The sequence below is a fragment of the Mustela nigripes genome, chromosome 17 (assembly GCF_022355385.1).
Source record: "Mustela nigripes isolate SB6536 chromosome 17, MUSNIG.SB6536, whole genome shotgun sequence".
Taxonomy (NCBI): domain Eukaryota; kingdom Metazoa; phylum Chordata; class Mammalia; order Carnivora; family Mustelidae; genus Mustela; species Mustela nigripes.
The window spans coordinates 20,834,911-20,855,899 of record NC_081573.1 but is presented as its reverse complement, the minus strand read 5'-3'; the positions used below and the strand labels follow the sequence as shown (position 1 = coordinate 20,855,899).

Genomic DNA, 20,989 nt, shown 5'->3' with positions numbered 1-20,989 from the left:
GATGAGGCTTTCAGGAGCCGGGTCCTTCAGCTTTTGCCGACTCGGTTTCATGGTCACTGAGGCGGAACTCCCGCGACTGTACCTCCATTTTTTTTTTTTTTTTTTTTTTTTTTTAGCTAAGAAAATGACTCCTTCCTGACACACCTACCTCATTCTCTCTCTTCTCTCTCTCTGTCTCTCTTCCTCCCCGCTTCATCGCCGCCCGAGTGTGGCCGGCCCTGGCTCCCGGATGCAGGTATGGCCCTGAACCAGGGTTGCCGCATAAAGGAGAAAAGCAGCCAGTCTGACTTCTTTTTTCCATAAATGCTCCAATTAAAACAGATTTCAGTTTCTCGTAATTTCATTTCACTTGGCCTGGGAGATCTCTAACTCACAATTATGACGGTCGTAAATGTGTCCCTGGAATCCTGCGGTGGGAAAAGAAAAAAAAAAAAGTAATGGAAGTGAGATGTTGAAACGCAATAATTTTTAAAACATAAACCGCTCCCCCCCTCCAAATTTAAAAAAGTCTTTTCTGAAGTCCTATTTCTATATTTTAATTTTTAAAGAGAGAGAAGGACGGACCCCTTGCCCACCCCCACTGCTGCTACCTGGGGCTGCACCAGGGGACTCACCATCCTCAGGTGTGGGGGTTAGGAGCCACGCCAGCCTTCCAGCCATTTCTCAGTGTCCAAGCCCCAGAGAAGGATTCAAGTCCAGTTGGGCAAAGAGAACAGCTCAAGAACTGTGGGATTATTCGCCAGCTAAGGGCAGAGCAAGGTCACGGCCACATCCATCAGATCTCTGGGCTTTGGAGTTCACAGCCCAGATAATATCCACAGCAGGTGGAATGATCAGCAACTTCATACACTGATGCGTGCACTTCTGTTTATAATTTTATGCTCAAGGTTAATTATATGTGTCCTTGGCTTTGATCAGAGATATTTAGCACGTGAGAATGTTGCCTGCGCCCATATTGGCAAAGGAAGGATTCTTAGAAATACCCAGGACTGGAAGCACACTTTTGTCTTCAAGCCCTGAGCTCTTTCTTACTTGGGAAAAGCAGCACTGTCCGGAGGAACTTTCTGGGAGGACGGGGGCATTCTGTATCTGGGCTGCCCCCCAAAGTGTAACTGCTAGCCATGTGTGACTACTGAGTGCTTGGAATGTGCCAGGTATGACTGAAGAACTTAGCTTTTCATTGTAATCAACTTGAATTTGAGGAGTCACATGTGGCTGGTGGCCACCGTATTTCACAGCACGGGTTAGACAGTAAATAACAGTGTATCCTAATTTCTGAGTAGCTAATTGTGGACGTTAATCTCTGGAAAGAGGTCACCTTGCTTATCACCATTATCATCAGGAATGATTTATTAGGAATATATTAGTACATGACATGACATGAAGGTGGTGGAGAAGCAGTTCTTCTGATCTTCCATCCTTGGGATTTAATTTTGAAAACACCTGGCTCTTTGGACTAGAGATAGGGCCCTGACCCCCAAATGCTGAGCCTCAGGAAGCCGCCAACTTTGCTCTAGATCATTCCCCATGTCCAAAGTTGTGGTCTAACTGAGTCACCATTGGTCTGTCCAGACATCACAGACCGTCAGGCCACTGACCGACAATCTGTCACATTCATTATCTTGGCTGCACAGGGAACAACGTCCCAGATCAAAGGTGCTTTGGGATGTCCTTGGAACTGGGTTGGCTTGCCTTTTAAACTGTCCTGGGGGGTGGGGGAGGGTGCTCTTGGCAAGTCCTCGGGGAGAGAAAAATGGTGCCTCTGAGACCAGCAGCATCTCCCTCTGGCTTGGAGAAACCCAATGGAGTGCAGGGAAAATCAAGCACGTCCCTGGAAACAAAACCCTGTGTGGGACCGCTACTCTGCACTGACACGGGGAGTTCAGCCCTGGGCTGCCCAGCGCCGCCACACCACGCACACGAAGGTGGGCTTTGTTAGAAAGGAGCTTTTCTTCTCAGAAGCTTTATGTTGAGAAACAGAGCTGAAGCCTTCCCCAAAGGAGTGAGACTGTTCCCAAAGCTAACTATAGCATGTTTTGCAAAGGCCAGCACACTCTGGAATTGCGTGGGCACACAGGCATGAGTACCTTTTCCGAGGCTCCCGAGGTCAGCTGCAGGCTGAAAGGCATCGACTGGGAAGGGGGTCCCACGGGAAGTGCATTTTCAGGTTTCCTTTTGCCAAAGATTACACGTGCTTACTAATAAATCCCTAGGGAGAAAAAAGGTTAGTGTTTCTATTACCAAAAGAATAACTATCTGGCAGAGTAAAAATGGTAATTTCTCCATTAGCTAAAAGGATAATGGCTATTATTTTAAAGTTAAAGTATTTATTATTAAAGAGTGGCGCTGGGGTTTGTGTGTTTTCCTTTTTATGATTGCTTCCTATAATACAAAGTGTATTGTTTTTGTGCTAAATAGTCAACAGAATAAAATGTCATTGCAATTTTCCAATTTCAAAAGAACTTCACAGATGAATTTAAAAAAATAAAATCATTTATTTTTTTTTCTTTCTTATTCGATGACTTAGAAATCTCTGGAGATAACAGTTTTAACAGCGGATTTGCGAAAGGCAGCCTTGCTTCCCATCAGCTCCTGTCCTCTCCACCGTCAGGGTTCTTCTGCTCTCAAGAAAGCACTCAGCTCTCCTCAGCACCGGGACACCTTTCTTTTCTAGTATTTCTTTGGTCACCAGACCTCATGGCATGGTCGGTGGTCAGGGGTTGGGGGGAGGGAAGTCGACCTAGCTGGAGTGGTCTGAACTTGGGAAAAGGAATCTTTCCAGGTTGGGAGAGGCCACAGCCCTGAATTCTGCTGCAGAGGCTCACACTTTCACCTGAGCAGAACACCCTGGGGAGAGACATCTCTTTGGTGGCTATCAATATACATATTTTTTTCTTTTCTCTTTGCAGAATGAAAATAGAACGGAGATGCCAGGGAGATCTGGGTCCTCATCATAACCAACCCTCTCTAACTATGTACGATTTGGGTTAATTATAGAATTCTTGCTGCCTAAAACTTAAAGATACATCACTGATATTTTTGCTAAATGTTGACTGCAGCGAATAGCTAAGATGTGGCATATTGATTTCTTGTTGTGAAGTGAGCTGTTCAAGCTCCATTTAAGATTTTCATCTTGCATGTAGCCCTGAGCACATCATAGCACCATAAATTAGTTAAATTGCACATTTATCACAAATGTTATTTTAAGATACTGTGTAAATGTGATGGCTGGAAGATATACAGTAGGACCGCAACAAGCCTGGGCTTGGGCGGGGTGAGGTCGGGGTCACCAACACACCTGTGATTAAAACCTCCCTCACTTGGCACCGTCCCTCCTCCTCCCAGGGCCTGTCTAAAGACCTGACTGGGAGGCCCCATCCCTTTCCTACTCACATTCTCCACCTGCCCCAAACGCAGGAGAATCAGCGCACAACTATGGGAGATTCCGCATCCCCCTTTAGTTCTGCCCGTTTTCTCTCCAAGCAATCGGGGTCATTCTGGGCTGGGAATGGAAGGCTCTCCCGGCAGTGGCCCTCTCTCCGGCCAGGAGAGGGTGCGGTGGGTGGTCTCCGGAGTAAATGGCCCTACAGTTCCAAATGGGGTGAGGCCCTAGCCAGTCCTTGCCCACCTCCTCCCAGGATGCACGGTCTGGGTGACTGTCATGAGGCCAAATTATGTTGGTGCTCACAACTAGGGCCCTCAGCTCCCTGACTGACCGTGCTTCCTCCCGAGGCAACACTGACTTCTGAGCGCTGTTCTTGCGAGCATCCTTTCCCGGTGCCGGGCTCCAAGTGCCAAATGGGCGAGATCACCCGGTGCCCACCTTGGCTCTAAACCCTCACTTCCACACTCAAAGTGAAAAGTCCTGAAGATAATCCTGGGGTGGGGTGAGGCCGAGATGGGCAGAGTGGAGGGTTCTTCTCCCAAACTCTAAAGTGGGGGGAGGGGCAGGCACGCTCACTTGCACAAATCCTATCTCCCTTCAAGCCACATGGGCCTGGTGGTGATGGAAGTGTTGTCAGTTTAATCTGTTAGACGCAGGACTTTGGATTCTAATAAACCGATGCTATATTTAACCTGTGAAAAATTCAAGAGTGGAAATCTGGGCTCCAGGATGTGAAGACGCGGGAGGCACGGGAGGGAGGGTGCTGTCCCCTGAGCCCGGTTCCAGGGGACCGGCGCCCCCTGGAGGAATACACTGCGTGCCATAGACCTTCCAGGTAGAGGCCCACGGGGGGCACACCGCTACTCAGACCGGGACCAGGGCGGAGAAGGAGATGGGAAGGAGCCAGGCCCGCTGCCCAAAAGGGAAAGCCCGCGGCGCCCCACCCACAGGCGCAGCCCAATCGTAAGGCTCCATCACCAACGAGAGAAGAGCCAGCCCGGTGCTCCCGATTTGCCAAAAACCCGTCTGAAACTCTAGTGAGGTTCTCTCTAAAAACCCGCAGAGACACGGATTGCCGAGAGAAAGTAGAGCAGACAGAAATTTTGGACTCATCTTGACAAAAGGGGTGGGGATGAACGGGAAGAAACGTAGGCGTGTTGCCGAACATCTCTGAAAGGGTTTAATTTGAATTTTTAATAAAAGAGTATTTTTTTTTTTTTTAAGTTGAGGTGTTTTATGTATTACATGGATGTAATACATCTCTCATTTGTATAATTCTAGGTTAGGAGCTCCGATTTCATATAACTGCAGGAGTAGTTTGAATGGAGTAATAAAGGTATTTTACAATTTTACATGATGTTCCCAGCGTTTTGTTGGCATGATTTGCCGAGGCTAATAAAAGCTTGTGATTATCATATAAATGCTCTCCCCACTCCTCCCGTGTGTGGGTTCAGTCCCCTCCCCTCCACACCACCACCCTGCACTTTGCTATCTGGGCACAGCAGAGAGAGGGCTCTGGTCCCAGAGCCCACCTTCCCAGCGTGGCTCTGTTTCCTGCAACATGAAAAGCCCAAGTCCACAGGAAGGAACCACCCTGCCCTGAGTCTGAATCTTCCCCACACCTGCCTCCTACAGGGCTCGGGGCCCTGACGCCTCCCACGCACTTGCAGAAGGGAGACCGAACCCCCAGACCCCCACGAGGGTCACCAGGGGCAACCCTCAAAGCTCTGCTCCCTAATCGTTCCTTCGAGGAGAGAAGCTAACCTCACGCGAATGTCTTCCTCTCTTTAGCGTTCTTTTCTCAGGGAAAATTCTGTCCACGCAGCCTCTGAGAAAGAGGGCTCCCTGCTATCCAAACGCCAAAGTTCACTAAAACTCCCCTGATTTACGGGCAGCTTCCGACTGCCAGCACCTGGCAGACACAGCAACCGACTCAGTCATAAACAGATCGCATACAATTTAATTTTAATGTGCTCGTTAGCCGTAGCACATTTCAGACAGAATTGTGAACGCAACACAAAATTATAGCAAAAAGACAATTTTAATGCTGCCGTAGAAAAAAGGGTTATATGAAGAGTCACATAATGGTGGTTCATTGTCAACAACAAAACAGGGCACAGAGTGTGTTACAGTGTCTGTGCTGCTTACATGCCAATATTTTATACATAGGTTCTCGTATGGTGTCAGCTGTCAGTTACTTCTGCAAATTAACTGCCAAAAATGGAGAAGAACAGAATCACTTGGAGAGCCGGTAACCACGGGTTACCTTTCATAAGCCTAAAGATAAAACTGCAGTGTGGGATCTTGGGAGAATAATTAGGAAGAACAAAACAGAAAGTTACCAATCGGAAGGAAAAGGCATCCTACAATATGGGAGAGCCACCGAGAGGGCTTATAAATTAGTGGAAGAGGTTGTGTCACAGAATGCCTCGTGACTTTTTAAGCAAAGTATTACAGTACAAACATTTTAAAGGCTTTATCAATGCTTCGGAGATACAGTACAACTTCTTTTTGTTGCTGTTCCTCTTTTTTTTTCTTTTCTCTTTTCAGATAGACTTAACCCTTTGAGCACTGAGTTTATTTTGCGCATTCTTTGACTTCTAATAAATACCTTTAAAAATCATGTGCAAAATAGTTATTATGCCCGCCACGGATGTCGTTTCCTGCCTCGTGTATTCAGACTGCTCAAAACAAATGATAATATGATGCTAATAAATATGTATAATTTAAACATGAACCTATCAATATAGATGTACTGTATAGCAAAACAAACAATCATACTTTGCTTTCAGATAATGTTTCTGTATACTTTATAAATGCTATCTGTGGTATCTTCTGTATAATTTACAATGTTTGCATGTAAAAACAAACAAACAAACAAAAAAAAACCCCATAGACCTTTAAAAAACTAAAAAAAAAAAAAAAAAAAAAAAACCCTAAAAAAAAAAAATAAAAGAAAGAAAGAAAGAAAAGAGAAAAAAGAAATATACACTATACATAGGCACGGCTTATGCCCGGAGCATAGCAGGTACATAAAACACTGTTGCTATAAATGCAGGAAAAAAAGGTCATTTAAACCACAATCACATTTTCCATAAGAGAGTCTGAAATCTATACAATATATACATCTATGTTTCAATGTGAAAATAATATTCTTTTAAATTTCAAGGCGTGTTATACCCCTGCAGACCTGCATAAAGGGAGGTTCATATTATTAATTTTAACTAAGCTGGTAAGGAGTTTAAAAAACAGAGCTTCATACATTATTATTATTTCATTTTATTTTTTAACCAAATTAATGCAAAAGTGCTTCAAAGTACTCAGAGGGCTAAAGATGAAAGGGTGAGAAACGCTGGCACACTCGCGCCGCGTGGAAGAAGTGTGCCCGATTTCGTTATAAATGCTTAAACTGTCTGTTAATGCATGCAGCTTGAAGCATCAGAGGATGCTCACAACTCAATCCCATTTACACAAAGTTCCAAACACTTACCACTGCGTTTTAACCTTCATATTTTACCAGTAACAACAGCTGATTATGCACCTCTATTAAACACTGTACAGTTATACAAAACAGTCCAGCCCAGAGTGATTCTCCGCAGTTAAAATAAGAACATGTGCCAAGAACAAGACAGAGGGGCCTTAAGGTGCCTGCAACCGTTCTCCCTCAAAGCAAATTACAGTCATCCTCCTCGAAAGCAAACGCTACTGCTTCTCTAGCTCGGAAACGTACAGAAGGTGGTCTTCTGGGGACTTCCCGTGCGTTTTGCTAAGGTGAAGTTTAACCGCGTGCTTGCTCGCAAAGGTCCGATTGCAAAGTTTGCACTGGTAGGAGGTCCCTAGGTCCTCCTCGGGGGAGGACGTCACCAACTTTTCCGAGGGCGACTTGGTCTGTGCTATCTGATTATTAATCTGTTCGGTGGACAGTTTAGACAAGTCCCGGAGCCGGAAGCCCAGGTGTGACTCGAGGTGACTGATGTACGTGGAAGGAGTCCTGATCTGCGACGCACAGTCGTTACAGAAGAACACGGGGTGGCCGGTGTCCAAGTTTTTGAGGAACTTTGTCCCACCTGTCCTTCGCAGCTGGTATTTCACGTTGGCCAGCCAGTGGCTGATGGTGGTCATGGACAGCCCGGTGAACCTCGAGATGTGCATTCGCTCCTGCGGGCTCAGGTCTGACATGATGTACTTGCCCTCGGACGTCTGCCGGAGGCTGGCTGCGAACTGGGCCTGGAGGATCAGCAGGTGCTGCGGGTTCCAGTTTGACTGGCGGCCCTTCCTCTTCTGGGCGGGCGTCGCCTCCTCGGCCTCCTCCAGCGTGGCCCCGTCAATGTCAGACTTCTCAGAGATGCTGGAAGGAGTGGAGGACTTTGACGTGTGGCTCTCTGTCAAGTTCTTCAGCATATCGGATATATCTGACAAGGCATTCTCGCGTAGCGGCGAGTTTGACATGAATGATACGACGGCAGATGTCTTTGCCGTTGTCACCGTGGATGAGGAGGTTGCCGGGGACGTGGACGTGGGTGACAAAAGCACTGAACCCAAAGAGCAGCCCTTGTCACTCTTCCCTTTCGTCAAGTCTATGGGCTGGTCGTTGTTGACGTGGTAGAAATAGCGGTCGAGGTGGTCCGCCTTCTTGGACTGGAGGGGCGGCGGGGTGGCCACGGCCGCCTTCTCGGCCAGGCTATTGCTCATCTTGAAAAGCATGCTCATGGGGTCGAGGGCGGGCAGGGAGGGCTTGGCGGCCTTGCCCAGGTGGATGTTCATGACCGACTGGAGGGCACTCAGGGGGTTCACGAAAGGCTGCTCGGGCGGGTGGTCGGTGATGATGGCCGTGCTGCTGCTCAGGCCGCTACTCATGGCCTTCACCAGCTCCTTGCCATTCTCCACCGGCTCGGCCGGGGGGCTTCCCTCCTTGCACCCGTCCCGCTGAGGGCTGGGGCTGCCCTCCTGGCTCTTAAAGCCCCCGTCGCTGGATGCCTCCATCTTGATAGGCTCACTGACGTCGCTGCTGCACGGGGACGGGGTGGCCCGCTTCGGCGGAGACAGCTTACCCTCCGGCTCCTTCAGCTTCTCCTCCACTTTGGCAACTTTCTCCGTGACTTTCTTTACCAGCTCCTCCATGGCGTGAAAGTTGGTCTTGGGCATGGGTGAGGTCTGGCTGCTGGGCGGGGAGACCAGGGTCTGGTTTTTCGTAGGAGACACGATCTCGCTGTTGCCAAACATGGGTTTCAGGGGCGCGCTCTTCCCCGAGGAGCCCAGGGACAGCTTCATCATGTTGGGGAGCTGGTAGGCGGCGTGGATGCTGGGGTAGCCCCCCCAGCTGGGGGTGCCGTTCTGGGCTTTGTTGATGGCGGACGTCACGGTGTTTTCCAGGGACTTGAGGATATCCAGTCCCCCCTTGGGGCTCTCCTCGAGGTCGTTCTCCGTCAAGTAGTGGTACTTGGAGGAGATGTCGTACTTCTCCTCTTCCTCGCAGGGCTTCTCCTTCTCCTTGGGCTTCTCGTCGGCGGCCGTCTTCTCCTTGTCGACCTCCTTCTTGACCTCCGCGCTCAGCTTCGGGGAGACGCTCGTGGGGGTGTTGGTGGGGGACGTGAAGGTGGTGGCGGCCAGGGGCACGGATTGCACCTTCTCGTCCAGCAGGGTGGTGATGGTGGGCGTGACGGGCGTCTCCATGATGGGCTTGCCTTTCTTCATGGCCGAGTTCGTGACCTTGATGAAGTGGCCGGTGACCATCATGTGGGCGGTGAGCTCCTGCAGCGTGTCGTGGGAGCTGCCGCACTCCATGCACTTCAGGATCTGGGACTTGCGGGCTTCAAAGTGCCAGGCGTAGCTGGCCCCGTTCTGGTGGCCGTACCGGTTATTTGGCGTGATGTAGGGGTTGGAGTTCTTCTGAAGCACGTCGTTGGTATCCGCCATCGCCGCCTTGGGGGTCCCGCCCGTGGAGTCCGGGGAGCTGGGCAGCTCCAGCTCCAGCGAAGCTTTCTTCCGCGCGGCGGGGATGATTTTGGCTGCGACGGGCGTGACGGGTTCCTTCAGAGGCACTTTTTGGTAGTGTTTTGTTTTGATCATGTGGACACTCAGGTCCTGCAGGGACTCGAACGAGTGGCCGCAGTACATGCACTTCAGCACCTTCTGGGCGTCCTCCTTGCCCTCCATCTCCAGCAGCGAGCGCTTGCGGGGCTTGGACCAGCGCTTGGGGTTGTTGTTGTCCGTCTCGTGGTTGTCATCGCGGTAGTGCCCGGTCTCGTTCATGTGCACCGTGAGCTCCACCAGCGTGTCGTAGGCGGCGCTGCAGTCTTTGCAGCGGAACTTGCTGGCGCCCGTGAAGATGGAGCCGTAGAGCTTGCTGCTCTGCCGGTAGAGCTGCACGGTGCTGAAGAGGCTGGGCTCGGGCAGCACGCGGCTCTGGGACACCTGCTGCAGCGTCTTGGCCATGGCACTCTGGTGCCAGTCGAAGCTCCCGCTGCCGCAGCTGCTGCTGCTACTGCTGCTGCTGCTGCTGCTGCCGCCGTTGTTTTTCTCGGACGAGGGCTGGTGCAGGTTGAGGTGCAGGTTGGACCAGTACGAGTTGGACAGGAAGTTATTGTACACGGCCTTCATCTGCTCCAGGCTGTCCGACACGGTCGTGTCCTCCAGGGGGACGGCCGCCTCCTTGGTCTCCTCCTCGTTCTTGATGGAGCCGCTCTCGAAGTCGGCCATGCGGTCGCTGGTCTCGCTGATGTGCGACTCGCTGTCCATCTCGTGGCTGGAAAACTCAGCCGCCGGGGAGTTCTGGTAACTGGGGCAGGCCTTGCTGAGCTCCTTCTCGGGGCACATGTACTTGGCCGAGGGCTCCCCATCGACCGTGCTCTCCTCGGGGTCTAGGTCCTCTTCCACTAGGGCGGCGGCCTTTAGCTCCTCGGAAACATAGGCTGCCGCGATAGCAGGTGCGAAGGCGGGGCGGGCAGGACAGACGGACAGGTCCCAGACAGGGATGAGGAGGGAGAGAAACGAAGAAAGGAAGGAAGGAAGGAAGGAAGAAAAAAAAAAAAGCGTTAGTGAGGGCTGAGCTTACCTAGAATATTTTCTCAACTCTCAGGAAAACGCAGCAAAGCGGACGGGCCCATAGATTTGGAAAAATTAAATAGTTAAAATGGGGTGTTTCTTTGGAGCAAAGGAAAAAAAAAAGTCTGCTCTTCAAACATAATTTGCCACCTTATTCTTCTCAAGGGGCAACAGCTTGAAATTAAAACTAAATTTGAAATTAATGAAGCACATTCTGGAGGTGGCATTCATTTCTAAAGTAATAAATTACTTGTATCAACCTCAGAGACAGCAGTTCCTGTCTGTCAATTAATATGTCTTATGCTTCTCCTACCCCTAATGCATTTCTTAACAGACAGATTCACAATTTAAATTAAGCAAGCATTTTTTACTCATTACATTTTTGAGGCTCAATCTTTAATAAATAAAGTACGAAAACATCAATAAAATTTTTACGAAGTAAAAGGAAAGTACATCAATTGCAATAAATTAAAAACAAGGTTTTGCGGGTTTGTTTTCTTGCTTTCTTTCTTTCTTTCTTTCTTCTGGAAACGCAGCTCTTGAAAAAGCTTACAGTAAGTTTTGCTACCAGGGGCGAGGCACTGGTTTGTTCCCGATGGGACAGGAGACCCCGACCCAGGCCTGGCCCCGTCCTCTGCGTGTACACTCAGCCGTGCTCTCAGCCACCTGCACACACACTATCCATGCAGAATTATGTCAGAACAAGTTCAGCAAAATTGGTATGCGGTGCTCATTCCTGCTGTATAAATATATACAAGACCTTCCAGTGGACCTTACAAATGTCAAAGTGTTTGCTCTTAAGACTACTTTGTCAATATTTACTCAGCATAAGCTTCATGGGCATCCAACAGGGATCTTGTCTTTCTGGAAGCAACGTAACTGGGGATGTAAATCCAGTGTGCACTTCCCCGGGCAAGTGGAGGGCAGGGCTGAGCAGCCCCGGGTTCTAGAATGGCTGCATCCACAGGCGCCAAGCCAAGAGAACAGTCATGTTAATGGAATAAAGTTTTTGTGAGGTTTTTTAATTTTTTTATTTATTTATTATTTTTTTGGTGGGTTTGATTTATTTATTTATTTATTTATTTTATTTTATTTTTTTTCCATTTCCTTGCATCTGGTGACTTAGGTTGTTTCTTACCAGACCTGGCCTACTTGGACTGGTCTTTGTGAACAACCAGGCACGGTGAGCAGCAATTTTAAGGCAGGAAAAGGGACCACTTCCCATCCGCTTCTCCATATGTCTGCGTCAGAAAGCCAGTGGCCGAGGGTTTTGATGGCCAGGATGGTGGAGGTCGAATGGTCCGGCCGACCCAAACAGAACCAAACCCCAGACAAACTCTCGGAAAAGAAAAGGAAGACTCGTTTGTGGAATTTGTTTCCAGAATTTTAAAGACTTGCCTCCTACCAATCTGACACCAGGAAAAACAACAACCACAACAAACAAACAAACAAAAAACAACGAAAAAACAGTGAAGTGACCCAAACAAATAAAATTCCCCTCCCTTGCTCTTTCATGCTGGTCCGGTGTGATTTTCTCCTAGTCCTAAATCTCCTTTTGGGCACCAAGAATTCTAACCTGAGGCCAGAGGGACATCGCAACACTGAGGTGAGTGGAGCCGGTGTCCCCGGGACACACAGGCATCTGGGTCACCACCATAGGGATACGCGAATGCCAAAGCGAGGGGCTGGTGATTGAGCCGCGGAATGACCTTCATAAGTGGGTTGAGAGGACCTTGCCCAGGTCAGCCTATGGTATGAGGTGCCAGGGTGGGCCTCCAGTTTGAGGCCCTGCTCTTAGAGATGATGCATGAAAATGGCAAACAAGCTTTCTCTCCGGCTGGGGCCAAAACAAATGGGAAAAACCCTGTGCTGGGCAGGGGAGGCTCCTCTGTGGGCCAGGGTGGCCAAGGTGAATGCTTTGCTGGGGAATGGAATAGGATAAGAAAAAGAAAAAAAAATATATCTCTGTCTCTCCCAAGGACCTTCCTTCGCCTGTAGGACATCCTAGAATGTAGCTCTCAAACTTCAGTGGGGCTGGCAGGTCTAGGGGGAGGGCAGTCAGCAGTGAGTAAAGGGACCAAGAGTCACCATTTGTCTGCAAGTGCCCCAGTGTTAACAGGAAAATTTTGTATCCCAAGAATCTTCTCAGACCCTGGCAGATCGGGCAGGTGGTCGCCCTAGCCTGGGACACACATCGTTAGCTGGTCAGAGCATCTGGGGAGGGTCTGTATTCCTCTAGGAGAGGGGCTAGAGCAGGGTGACCAGGGTGATCAGACTCATCCCGCCATCTGCAGAGACGCCCCAGGGGCCCAGATGTGTAACATTTCCAACCAAGGGCCGCCATTCTGAACTTGGAAGGGAAGAGGAAACCACATGACCTCCATCCCTCCGGCTGAGATGCAAGAAGCCTGGTTCTGTGGAAACAGATATAGACCCCAGTTCCCCTTCTACCCTGACAGTGGTCCTCTAAGCCACAGCCTGCAAGGTGAACCTACACTTGGGGCACTTTGCTCTCCTTACGGCTCTCACAGAATGAAGTGTGCAAGAAGCAATGATCCAGAAATGGCCCAGCTGAAGCAGCCATGGGAGGAAGCCGGGCAGCCAGAAGAAGCTGGGGCCAATGGCAGACTCAAACGCTCCCACTGTGGCATGCAGACCACCAGCTGAGAGAAAAATCTCGCGCCTCTGTCCAGTCACCTCTCACCCAGGAGCATCGTCCCCCGCCCCCCACCCCCAGGAGGACTTAGCACCATCTGGAGCACCCCCACAGCACCACACTGATCTGAAGAGCCCCTGCCCCACGCAGGGCCCCCAATGCCTCCAGTGTCCTCCAATACCACCCAGCCCGATCAGAATGCCACCAGTCTGATGACTGCCGAGGAAATCCGTATTAAAAGAAAAGTAATCTGCACTGAGGAAAATTAAAAAGCTTCCGTGCTGAGAGGGGCTGGGTCCTGGGGAGACCCGGTGTCACCCCATGCACCACCCCTGGCCTCGTCACAGTTTTTGAGGCTCCCGTGAAGCACCCTTGCTCACAGCCGCACCAGGGACCAATGGCAGCTAGTCAGACTGTCTCTTCCTTTCCTGACCTGGTGGGGAGTATTATGCCCCAAGGCTGAGCCTCAGACTTCGGCCCATCGGTCCTTCCCTCCTCTTTAAAGGCCACATCACGAATCGTTCTGCTCTGTCTCGCAATCCTTGCCGTCCTCCAGGAGTATCACGCCCACTCTTGTCACTGAACGTGGCGGGAGGGGAGAAGAGCACGGAGCACGGGCATTCGGGGCTAAGAGAAGGAAAGGGGCAACCGCTCCACAAATTCGAACTGGGGGGCCCACGCACACCCGGAGCGGTGGCGCCCGCTGAGCACGGCACGGTACCTCCTTTCTCCAGGCCTCAGTTTCCCCATCGATGTGAGACATGGCGTTGACCTCTTCCTTACTTAATGGCTTTCCTGGGAAAGGGGTAAGCAGAGGTAGAAACACGCTCGCCCCTCCAAGCACAGGCTCTTCGGGAACACTCAGCCGAGGCGCTTCTCAGCCCTTTCTTCTCGGGACTAGAAGTCTCTAGACGTCTCTCCAACTCGGGGACAGTTAATGTCCTGGTCAGGGAAGGGGGGAGGGGAGGCTGGGTGTCTCCAGACAGTCAGAGGAGACAGTGGGACGTCAACTGGGGGGCAGGTAGGCTGGGTGAGAAGCTGGTCTCCGTCCCCACCACGCCGGCCTGCAAAGGCCTCTCCTCCCTGAGGGCCAGTGGCTGACATCATCCACTAGCCCGAACTGACAGGGAATCACGCAGAGCCTCAGGGAGCTTGGCCACTGTGACCCGTTCTGTGAATTCTTCGCTGCTGCATAACGCTCTGTATGTTTTTATCTGATTTGTCCAAGGCGAGGGCTCCGGTCCATGTTGTCCCAGCTTTGCACACAGTAGGTGAGCAACAGGTACTCACCGTCTCCTTTGGAAAGAGTAGTTGGAGGTCATATCCAGCAGCAAGAGGCTTGGACGAGCCTTTGTAAGAGGGTCTACCCCTCCTCCTGTGCCCTGGGCAGCCAGCAGCACCCGCCCTCTCCTCTGGGAGCCCCCCCGCCCCGCCCCGCTCCAGGCCCGTCGTGTTCAGCAGGTCCGTTGTGTTAACCCCCACACCAGCGCTGCAACCAGTAGCCTCAGTGGCTTCCCATCTGGCTTGGAGGAAAACTCAAATGCCTTAGAGCAACCTCGAAGTCCTCCCTGTCTTGGCCCTGCTTCCTCCCCAGCCCAGCAGCTTCTAGAATGTGCCAAGAGGCCTCTCACCATTCACTGTGCACAGCGGCCTCCTCTGCTAGAAACCCCAAGGCAGATGCACACGGGAGGAAGCGAGCCAGTGCCCCCTTCCCTTGGCCACAGGTGAGGGGTAATGTCCGGGGACCTCACTGACCCCAACTTTTGTTTGCTTAGACACTTCTTCTTGTTATAAGGCACACCACTGGAATTACCTGCTTACAACCAAACATTCCAGGACTCTCAGAGAGACTGTCAGCTTCATGTGGTCACCAGGTTCCCCCCACCCACCCCCTTGCTCCCAGCATCTGGGGCAATCCTGTTGTTCATCAATGTAGTAGCCATTCAACACATCCATGGAATGAATGGACGAATGAACACCATAGACGACTCCTTCAAGCCTCCTAATCGTTGCCCAAATATCTACGGGGATCCAGACTCTGGCCAGTCCCAGAGCAGAGCAGATGTGCTGGGGGCCAGTCCAAAGTCCTTCCTGGACCAGCTCCCTCTGCGTGTGATGACTTCATGGGGAAGCACCTCTGGGATGCAGGGACAGGAGGACAGCCCACACCCAAAGTCCGCTCTCCAGGAAGGCGTTCTCACAGCTCTCTGCTCTTGAACAAATGAAGCTGAAAATCTGCTGCCTGCCAGCTCTGGTGGTGGGGCTGGGGGCCTCTCATTCAAACCAAGTCAACAGCTGTAAAGACTCAAAAGACACACGCAGGAGTGGAAGCCAACGAGCGAGCGAGGGCCGGACGGGGGCTTCGTGTTTCATTTCCCCCCCAAATGGCTCCATGGAAAAAGTTTTGTCTCCAAGAGGTGAGCCCTTCCAGATCTGCTGCCGCTGATTCCCTGTGTACATCCTCCCTCTCTCTCCCCGCAACGAAAAGCAAATGCTTAAAGCAGCAGCGTGGCAATCTGTCTCTCCAGAGCTCAAGGCCGAGGGCATATCTGGGGGCAGGGGAATGAACAGCAGGACTTCATTCATGCAGAACCGGAGGGGACTCTGGGGTAGAGACGCATGTTCGTGGGACACCAAAGCCATCAGGATTATAGGAGCTCCCTGCAAACTCCCATAGCCCAGGACCCCCCAAACATCAAGGATGCAAACCCATGGTCCAGCCTAATACGCGCATGTCTGTGAACCATTTTCCCATTCATCGCATTTGACCCTTTGCACGGCCCCAGCAGGTGGACTCAACGATTCCTCGTCTGCACTTCAGGAAGCTGGAGTCCTGACAAGTTAGATGGGACACTTGCAAGCCCTCTGCTGAGACTCCACGGGAGTCAGTGCAGGTTTCAAGGGCATTTGACTCCATTCCTGGGGGCGCCACACAGAGGGTGTGGCACGAGGGCTGTGCTCCCGGGACATGGAGGAGGCCGCCACGTCACAGCCTTCCCTGGCTTCCCATCACCAGGGATTCCATGCCTGCCCCTCCAGGACGGTTCCGAGGGCTCCTGCTTCCCGAGACGTGGCTGCGGGGACAATGGATGTGTCCAAGGAGTGAAAAGCCAGAACACCGGGTCATCAGGTGGGGAGACAGCAGCTCCCTCATTAGTATTTACTATCGTGACGAACTAAACTCAACCACTAGGTAAGAAGAAATTAATACATTTGTCATAAATATAAAAGAGTAAGCTGGGGCATCACGGAATTCATTTCTGGGCAAATGGGAATGACCTTCACCACACATTCGTGAATCTCTCCCAAAAAGAGGTGAGGAAGGAGTCGAAGTGTCCCTGTGGGTCTGTGCTCTCCAGCCACGGGGGGGGCTGTGGGCACAGCAGGGGTGCAGGGGGCACCAGCAGGCAGAGGGTGGAGAGGGAGAAGGCATGGCTGCACCCCTGCTCCCAGAGGCAACGTCAATAAACGGTCCTGCCGATCTGCACATTTCCTGGGCTGCAAGGAAGGTTTGGAGGTGAGCCCTCTGTTTTCAAATTCCGGAGACTCCCAGGAGGGAAGGAGTTTTGCTTCCGAAAGCTCCCTTAGACACCCCCCCACCCCCGCTGCCCAGTGCGGGTGACCTAATATTCCCTCCCCTCCGCAGAGTGATGGACGTCTGAGGGGAGACAGGCAGAAGAGAGGACTGGGGGCGAGGATGGAGGATGGTGAGTTTAGAGACGGCCTTGAGCTGGGAGTCCTGGTGCAGGGCTGGGGAGCCCAGGGGCCCAGGGAGCCTCCGTGGGTCCATGCTAAGTCCTGGAGCCTCAGGCCAGTCTCAGCCTCCCCGGAGCCCTCAGGTTGTCAAAAGAAAATTTCAGAAAGGGTGGTTTGTTGTTGTTGTTGTTGTAAGAACAATTGAACCAGCCAAGGAGGTGATCAACAAGAAAACTGCTCAGTTGAGCCTGGTGAAAACAACACCTGGAAGGCCTGCTTCTGCCCCAGAGCAGATGTGCCCCAGGGCTGGCGTCCTGCCTGGCCTGGAAGCCCCGGGAGGAGCCGGCCCCAGAGGCCGGGCCTCACACGCTGGACCAGCCCAGGAGACAGGGGACACTGGGCAGCGTGTGAAGAAGGCTGTGGGCTCTGGAACCCGGCCCTCCTGACCCCTTCTCAGGGCTGCTGTGCACCTGCCCTCACAGCCAAGGCCAATCTCCCTGTTCCATACATCAAATTCAAGTTCAGTTTCAAGAACCCCCAAACCCCTCTGGTGAGGCCATGAGTCCTCTCCGTATTTTAGGATTTGCCTAGACGCAGAAACACAGGGTCACCACAGCAGGGGGGTGTTGGGGGGTCGTCTTGGCCACCTCTGAAGCCCCCCTCCTCCCACACATGGGCCCAAGACAAAGCAGACTCCTAGTCATGAGAGGGGACCCCGGGGAAGCCCCGTCCCGGGGACAGTGGTCACCTGGGAGAAGACCCGCTGATTGCTGGCGGCCCTACATTGCAGGTTTTCCTGCTAGGGTGAATGACATCACAGAGAGCCCCCTGGGCCTTGGCTCCTGCTCTGCCACCTGCTGGTCCTGTGACCCTGAGACTGGCTTCAGGTCCCTGAGTTCCAAGTTCTTCCCCGGGGGATGGTTGGGGAGAAGGTGGGGAGCAGCTCCTGCCACACCCACCTCCCAGGTGTTTTTGAGGACGCAAGGTCCTCCCTAAGGAGTGAGGGTGTCAGGACGCTTCCAAGTTAAAGGGACTCTGCCTTTAGAAGGAGGGCCCCAGGGATCCTCAGGAATCACCCAGGGGCCTGCACCGGGGAGGTGGGGATGGGCTTTGGGTCTGGCTCTGCTCTTGTAAATGCAGGCTTCCCAGCTGATGGTCTCCCGGACCCCCAGATCTGCGGGCAGCCTTTCGGGAAAGGGGGCTATGGGAGAGGACAGAGCCCTGCTAGGTAAGGGCTCCCCACGTGGCACAGGCTCTGCTCCTTCTCCCTCTGGTCACCCTGTGGGCTGTGGCGAAGGAAGAAAGCCAGAGAGGAAGGAGAAGAAGCAGGGAGAGAAATAAAGAGCAAGGGAAGGAGGCAGAGGAAGGAACAGACAACAGAGGAGCTCACCCAAAACTAAATTCTCTGACCGAGCACGCCCACGGTCCCCAGGCCCGGGTCATCCTCAGGACCTCTGGGAAGGCAGGAGGCAGGGGCAGCACCAAGCCTGGGCCACCCCACAGCTCCGTCCCCTTCTACCTGACTCGAGATTCCCAGGCTCCCAGACCCGTGGGGGCAATGGTCAGACAAGACGCCCTTCACTTGGCACCCGCACGAACAGTGGCCCGGCAGCCTCCAGCCTCTGGTCCCCACCACCTTCTCCTGGCTCCGTCCACATCACATCAGTTCTGCCCTGAGCTGCCTTCCTCTTTATGGGGAAAAAGCTCCACATCCCCAGAAAACCTCACCTAAATCTCCCTCTGTTCGAAACACATGGAGAAAATCCACACAGACTGACCCATTTTTAGACAAGAATTTCTGCTCTACGAAGGAATCCTGCAAAGTGCCGGGGCATTGTGCCCCCAGGTTATTTCTATACAGATCTCTCCTCTGTGGGTGCAGCCGTGTGTGCAGCAACGGCCCGGTCTGGTGCGACTGCCTTTGGGGCCCCAAGTTACCCACAGGTGCTCTGAGATCCCATAAAATGGGCTGCTGGGAGCCTGGGGGACAAAGGGCAGGGACAGGCAGGGTGCCCAGCACTAGGCTGGCAACGACAGAACACTGTCACCCTCTAGGCAGCTCCCAGCACCCTGAGACTCAGGGCTCCCAAGAAGGGAAAACTCAGAATAGAGCGCGTGGGACTTGCTTTTTGTGCCGAGAAAGGAGATGACCGGAGGAAGGGAGGGATTGGAGTCGGCGGAGAGCTTAGGTAAATGCACTGGGTAATACCAAGGTGATCAGATGCATCTGCGGGCCTCTGTTAGGGTATCACCAGGCAACAGAGAGAGAAGATTGATTCCAGCTTGGTACCCAGGAGGTCACAATCCACCAAATCCAGCAGACAACATGAGGTTTCTCCAGCCATCCACCTGGGCGTCTAGGGTCACAAGACATCACCCAAGCCATCCGCAGTGACGGAGGTCATGGGCTCTGGGGACAAGGAGACATGGCATTCGAGGACGGCACAGGGGAGACCAGGGGAGACCAGGGGCCTCCCAGGCATCCCCCCTGGGTGCCAGGCTTCCCAGGAACCAGGATGATCCCCCAAAGGGCCCACACTGGGCCAGAGGAACGAGGAGTGCATGGCCAGGCTCTGAGGGAAAGAAATGGTAGCAGAAGTGCTAGTGGTCAGGAGTCCTCCAGGAGGCTGGCCGCCTTGGGATGACAACCTCCCCTAGATTGATTGTTCTTCCCACTAGCAAGGTCAGGAATATTAATTTCATACAAGTTAATTTGATGTAATGTGCAAGACGAACGCTTGTTCAGTTGGGTATCACTGTGCTAATAAAGCCGCGATGCTTTCACGCCAAGAAAAGCATGGCGTTAGCTGATTGGTGCATAAGGTTGGCGTGAATCGGGCGACGTACCCTTCAGCGGAGCTGGAGTGGCCAGGAGCAGCTGTTTCAGCCATCAGAGGCTGCTGCTGATTCTTTAGAAGGCCAATGACAGTGAGGTCCCGGGGACACCTCCCAGCTGCTGGAAGCCCCAGCATCTTCTGAAGCCTGAGCACCCAGACCGAGGTCAATCCCTGTAGATATGTCAGAGAAGATTCCTGAAGCCACACGTGGCCCTCGCGCCCCAGGGTAAGAAAGGCCCTCCTAAGGCTTCTCTCTGTGGATTCTTGCGTCAAGGAGAGCCTCATTCAGCCATCTCAGCAGCCCTTCTGAGCAACCTCCCTCCCCTTCCCGAGACCTTCCCCTGTGAGAGTGGTGGGTCAGATAAACAGGAGGCCAGGAAGTTGGGAGGCTCCCCCAGATCAGCAAAGAAGGCGAGCTCCCTCGGCTCTGAGGTCACGCTCCCCCCATTGCTTCTGGGCGATATGCTCTGCTACAGGCTGGCACCCACCCTGCTTCAAGGAAAAAATAAATGGATCAAAGACACAGTCAGGTTCAAAGCAATTGCCTCAGACAATAAAAAGTAAATAAACACTTGGTTTGGGGACCTGAGTCCCCTCTGTCCCCAGCTTCAAGCACACAAGAAAAATCCTCTCAACTGTGGTGGAATTTCAGACAGCAGCAGATAGGGACTGGGTGAATTATTAGGGGCAAGGGATGTGCTCAGACTTCTCAAATGGCACACACGGATAATGGACAATTTTTCTAATGGCTAAGAAGAATCCTGCCTTACACACCTTTAGCTCTGAAGCATGGGATCTCCTGGAGATCAGACAGAGTGATCCTCACAGGAGAGCTTGTGATTACCATTGAGGCAGCTACTAAACCAAGGAGAATTCTTGCCTATATGCTCATTCAATGATCTCAAAACCTGGGGTAACCACAGTTGAGAATAGGGCAATAGGTTGAGGAAATTCTGAATAGTCCTTATGATGGGCCTCTTCCAAGTAGGCTATACATGTACAACTCAAATTCTTGCTAGGCCTTATTGGCTGTTCTTCATGGTGCCCAAAGAGCTCTATCCAGGGAGAAGATAAATGAATGGCTTCCATGAAGGAGGAATGAAGACTTACATGGAAGAGGAGATAACTGATTCATGTAATTGATCTATCCACCCACCCATCCACCCATCCATCCATCCACCCACCCATCCATCCATCCATCCATCCGTCCACCCACTCACCTACTTACCTACACACCCATCCATCCAACCATCCATTCATCCACCCAGCCACCTACCCACACACCCATCCAACCATCCATCCATCCATCCATCCATCCATCCATCCATCCATCCACTCATCTACCTTCCCACACACCCATCCATCCATCCA

The 20,989-nt window shown here is 52.1% G+C and overlaps 1 protein-coding gene across 1 annotated transcript in view; it reads right to left on the bottom strand.

The window, feature by feature from the left end:
- Positions 1-6,327: 6,327 nt before the first annotated feature.
- TSHZ3 (teashirt zinc finger homeobox 3) overlaps positions 6,328-20,989 on the bottom strand; it is a 69,501-nt gene continuing 54,839 nt past the window's right edge. The window contains exon 2 of the mRNA XM_059381377.1: positions 6,328-10,296. Within this exon, the coding sequence (XP_059237360.1) occupies positions 7,088-10,296 (3,209 nt within the window). The 3' untranslated portion in view covers positions 6,328-7,087. The remainder of the gene's footprint in view (positions 10,297-20,989) is intronic.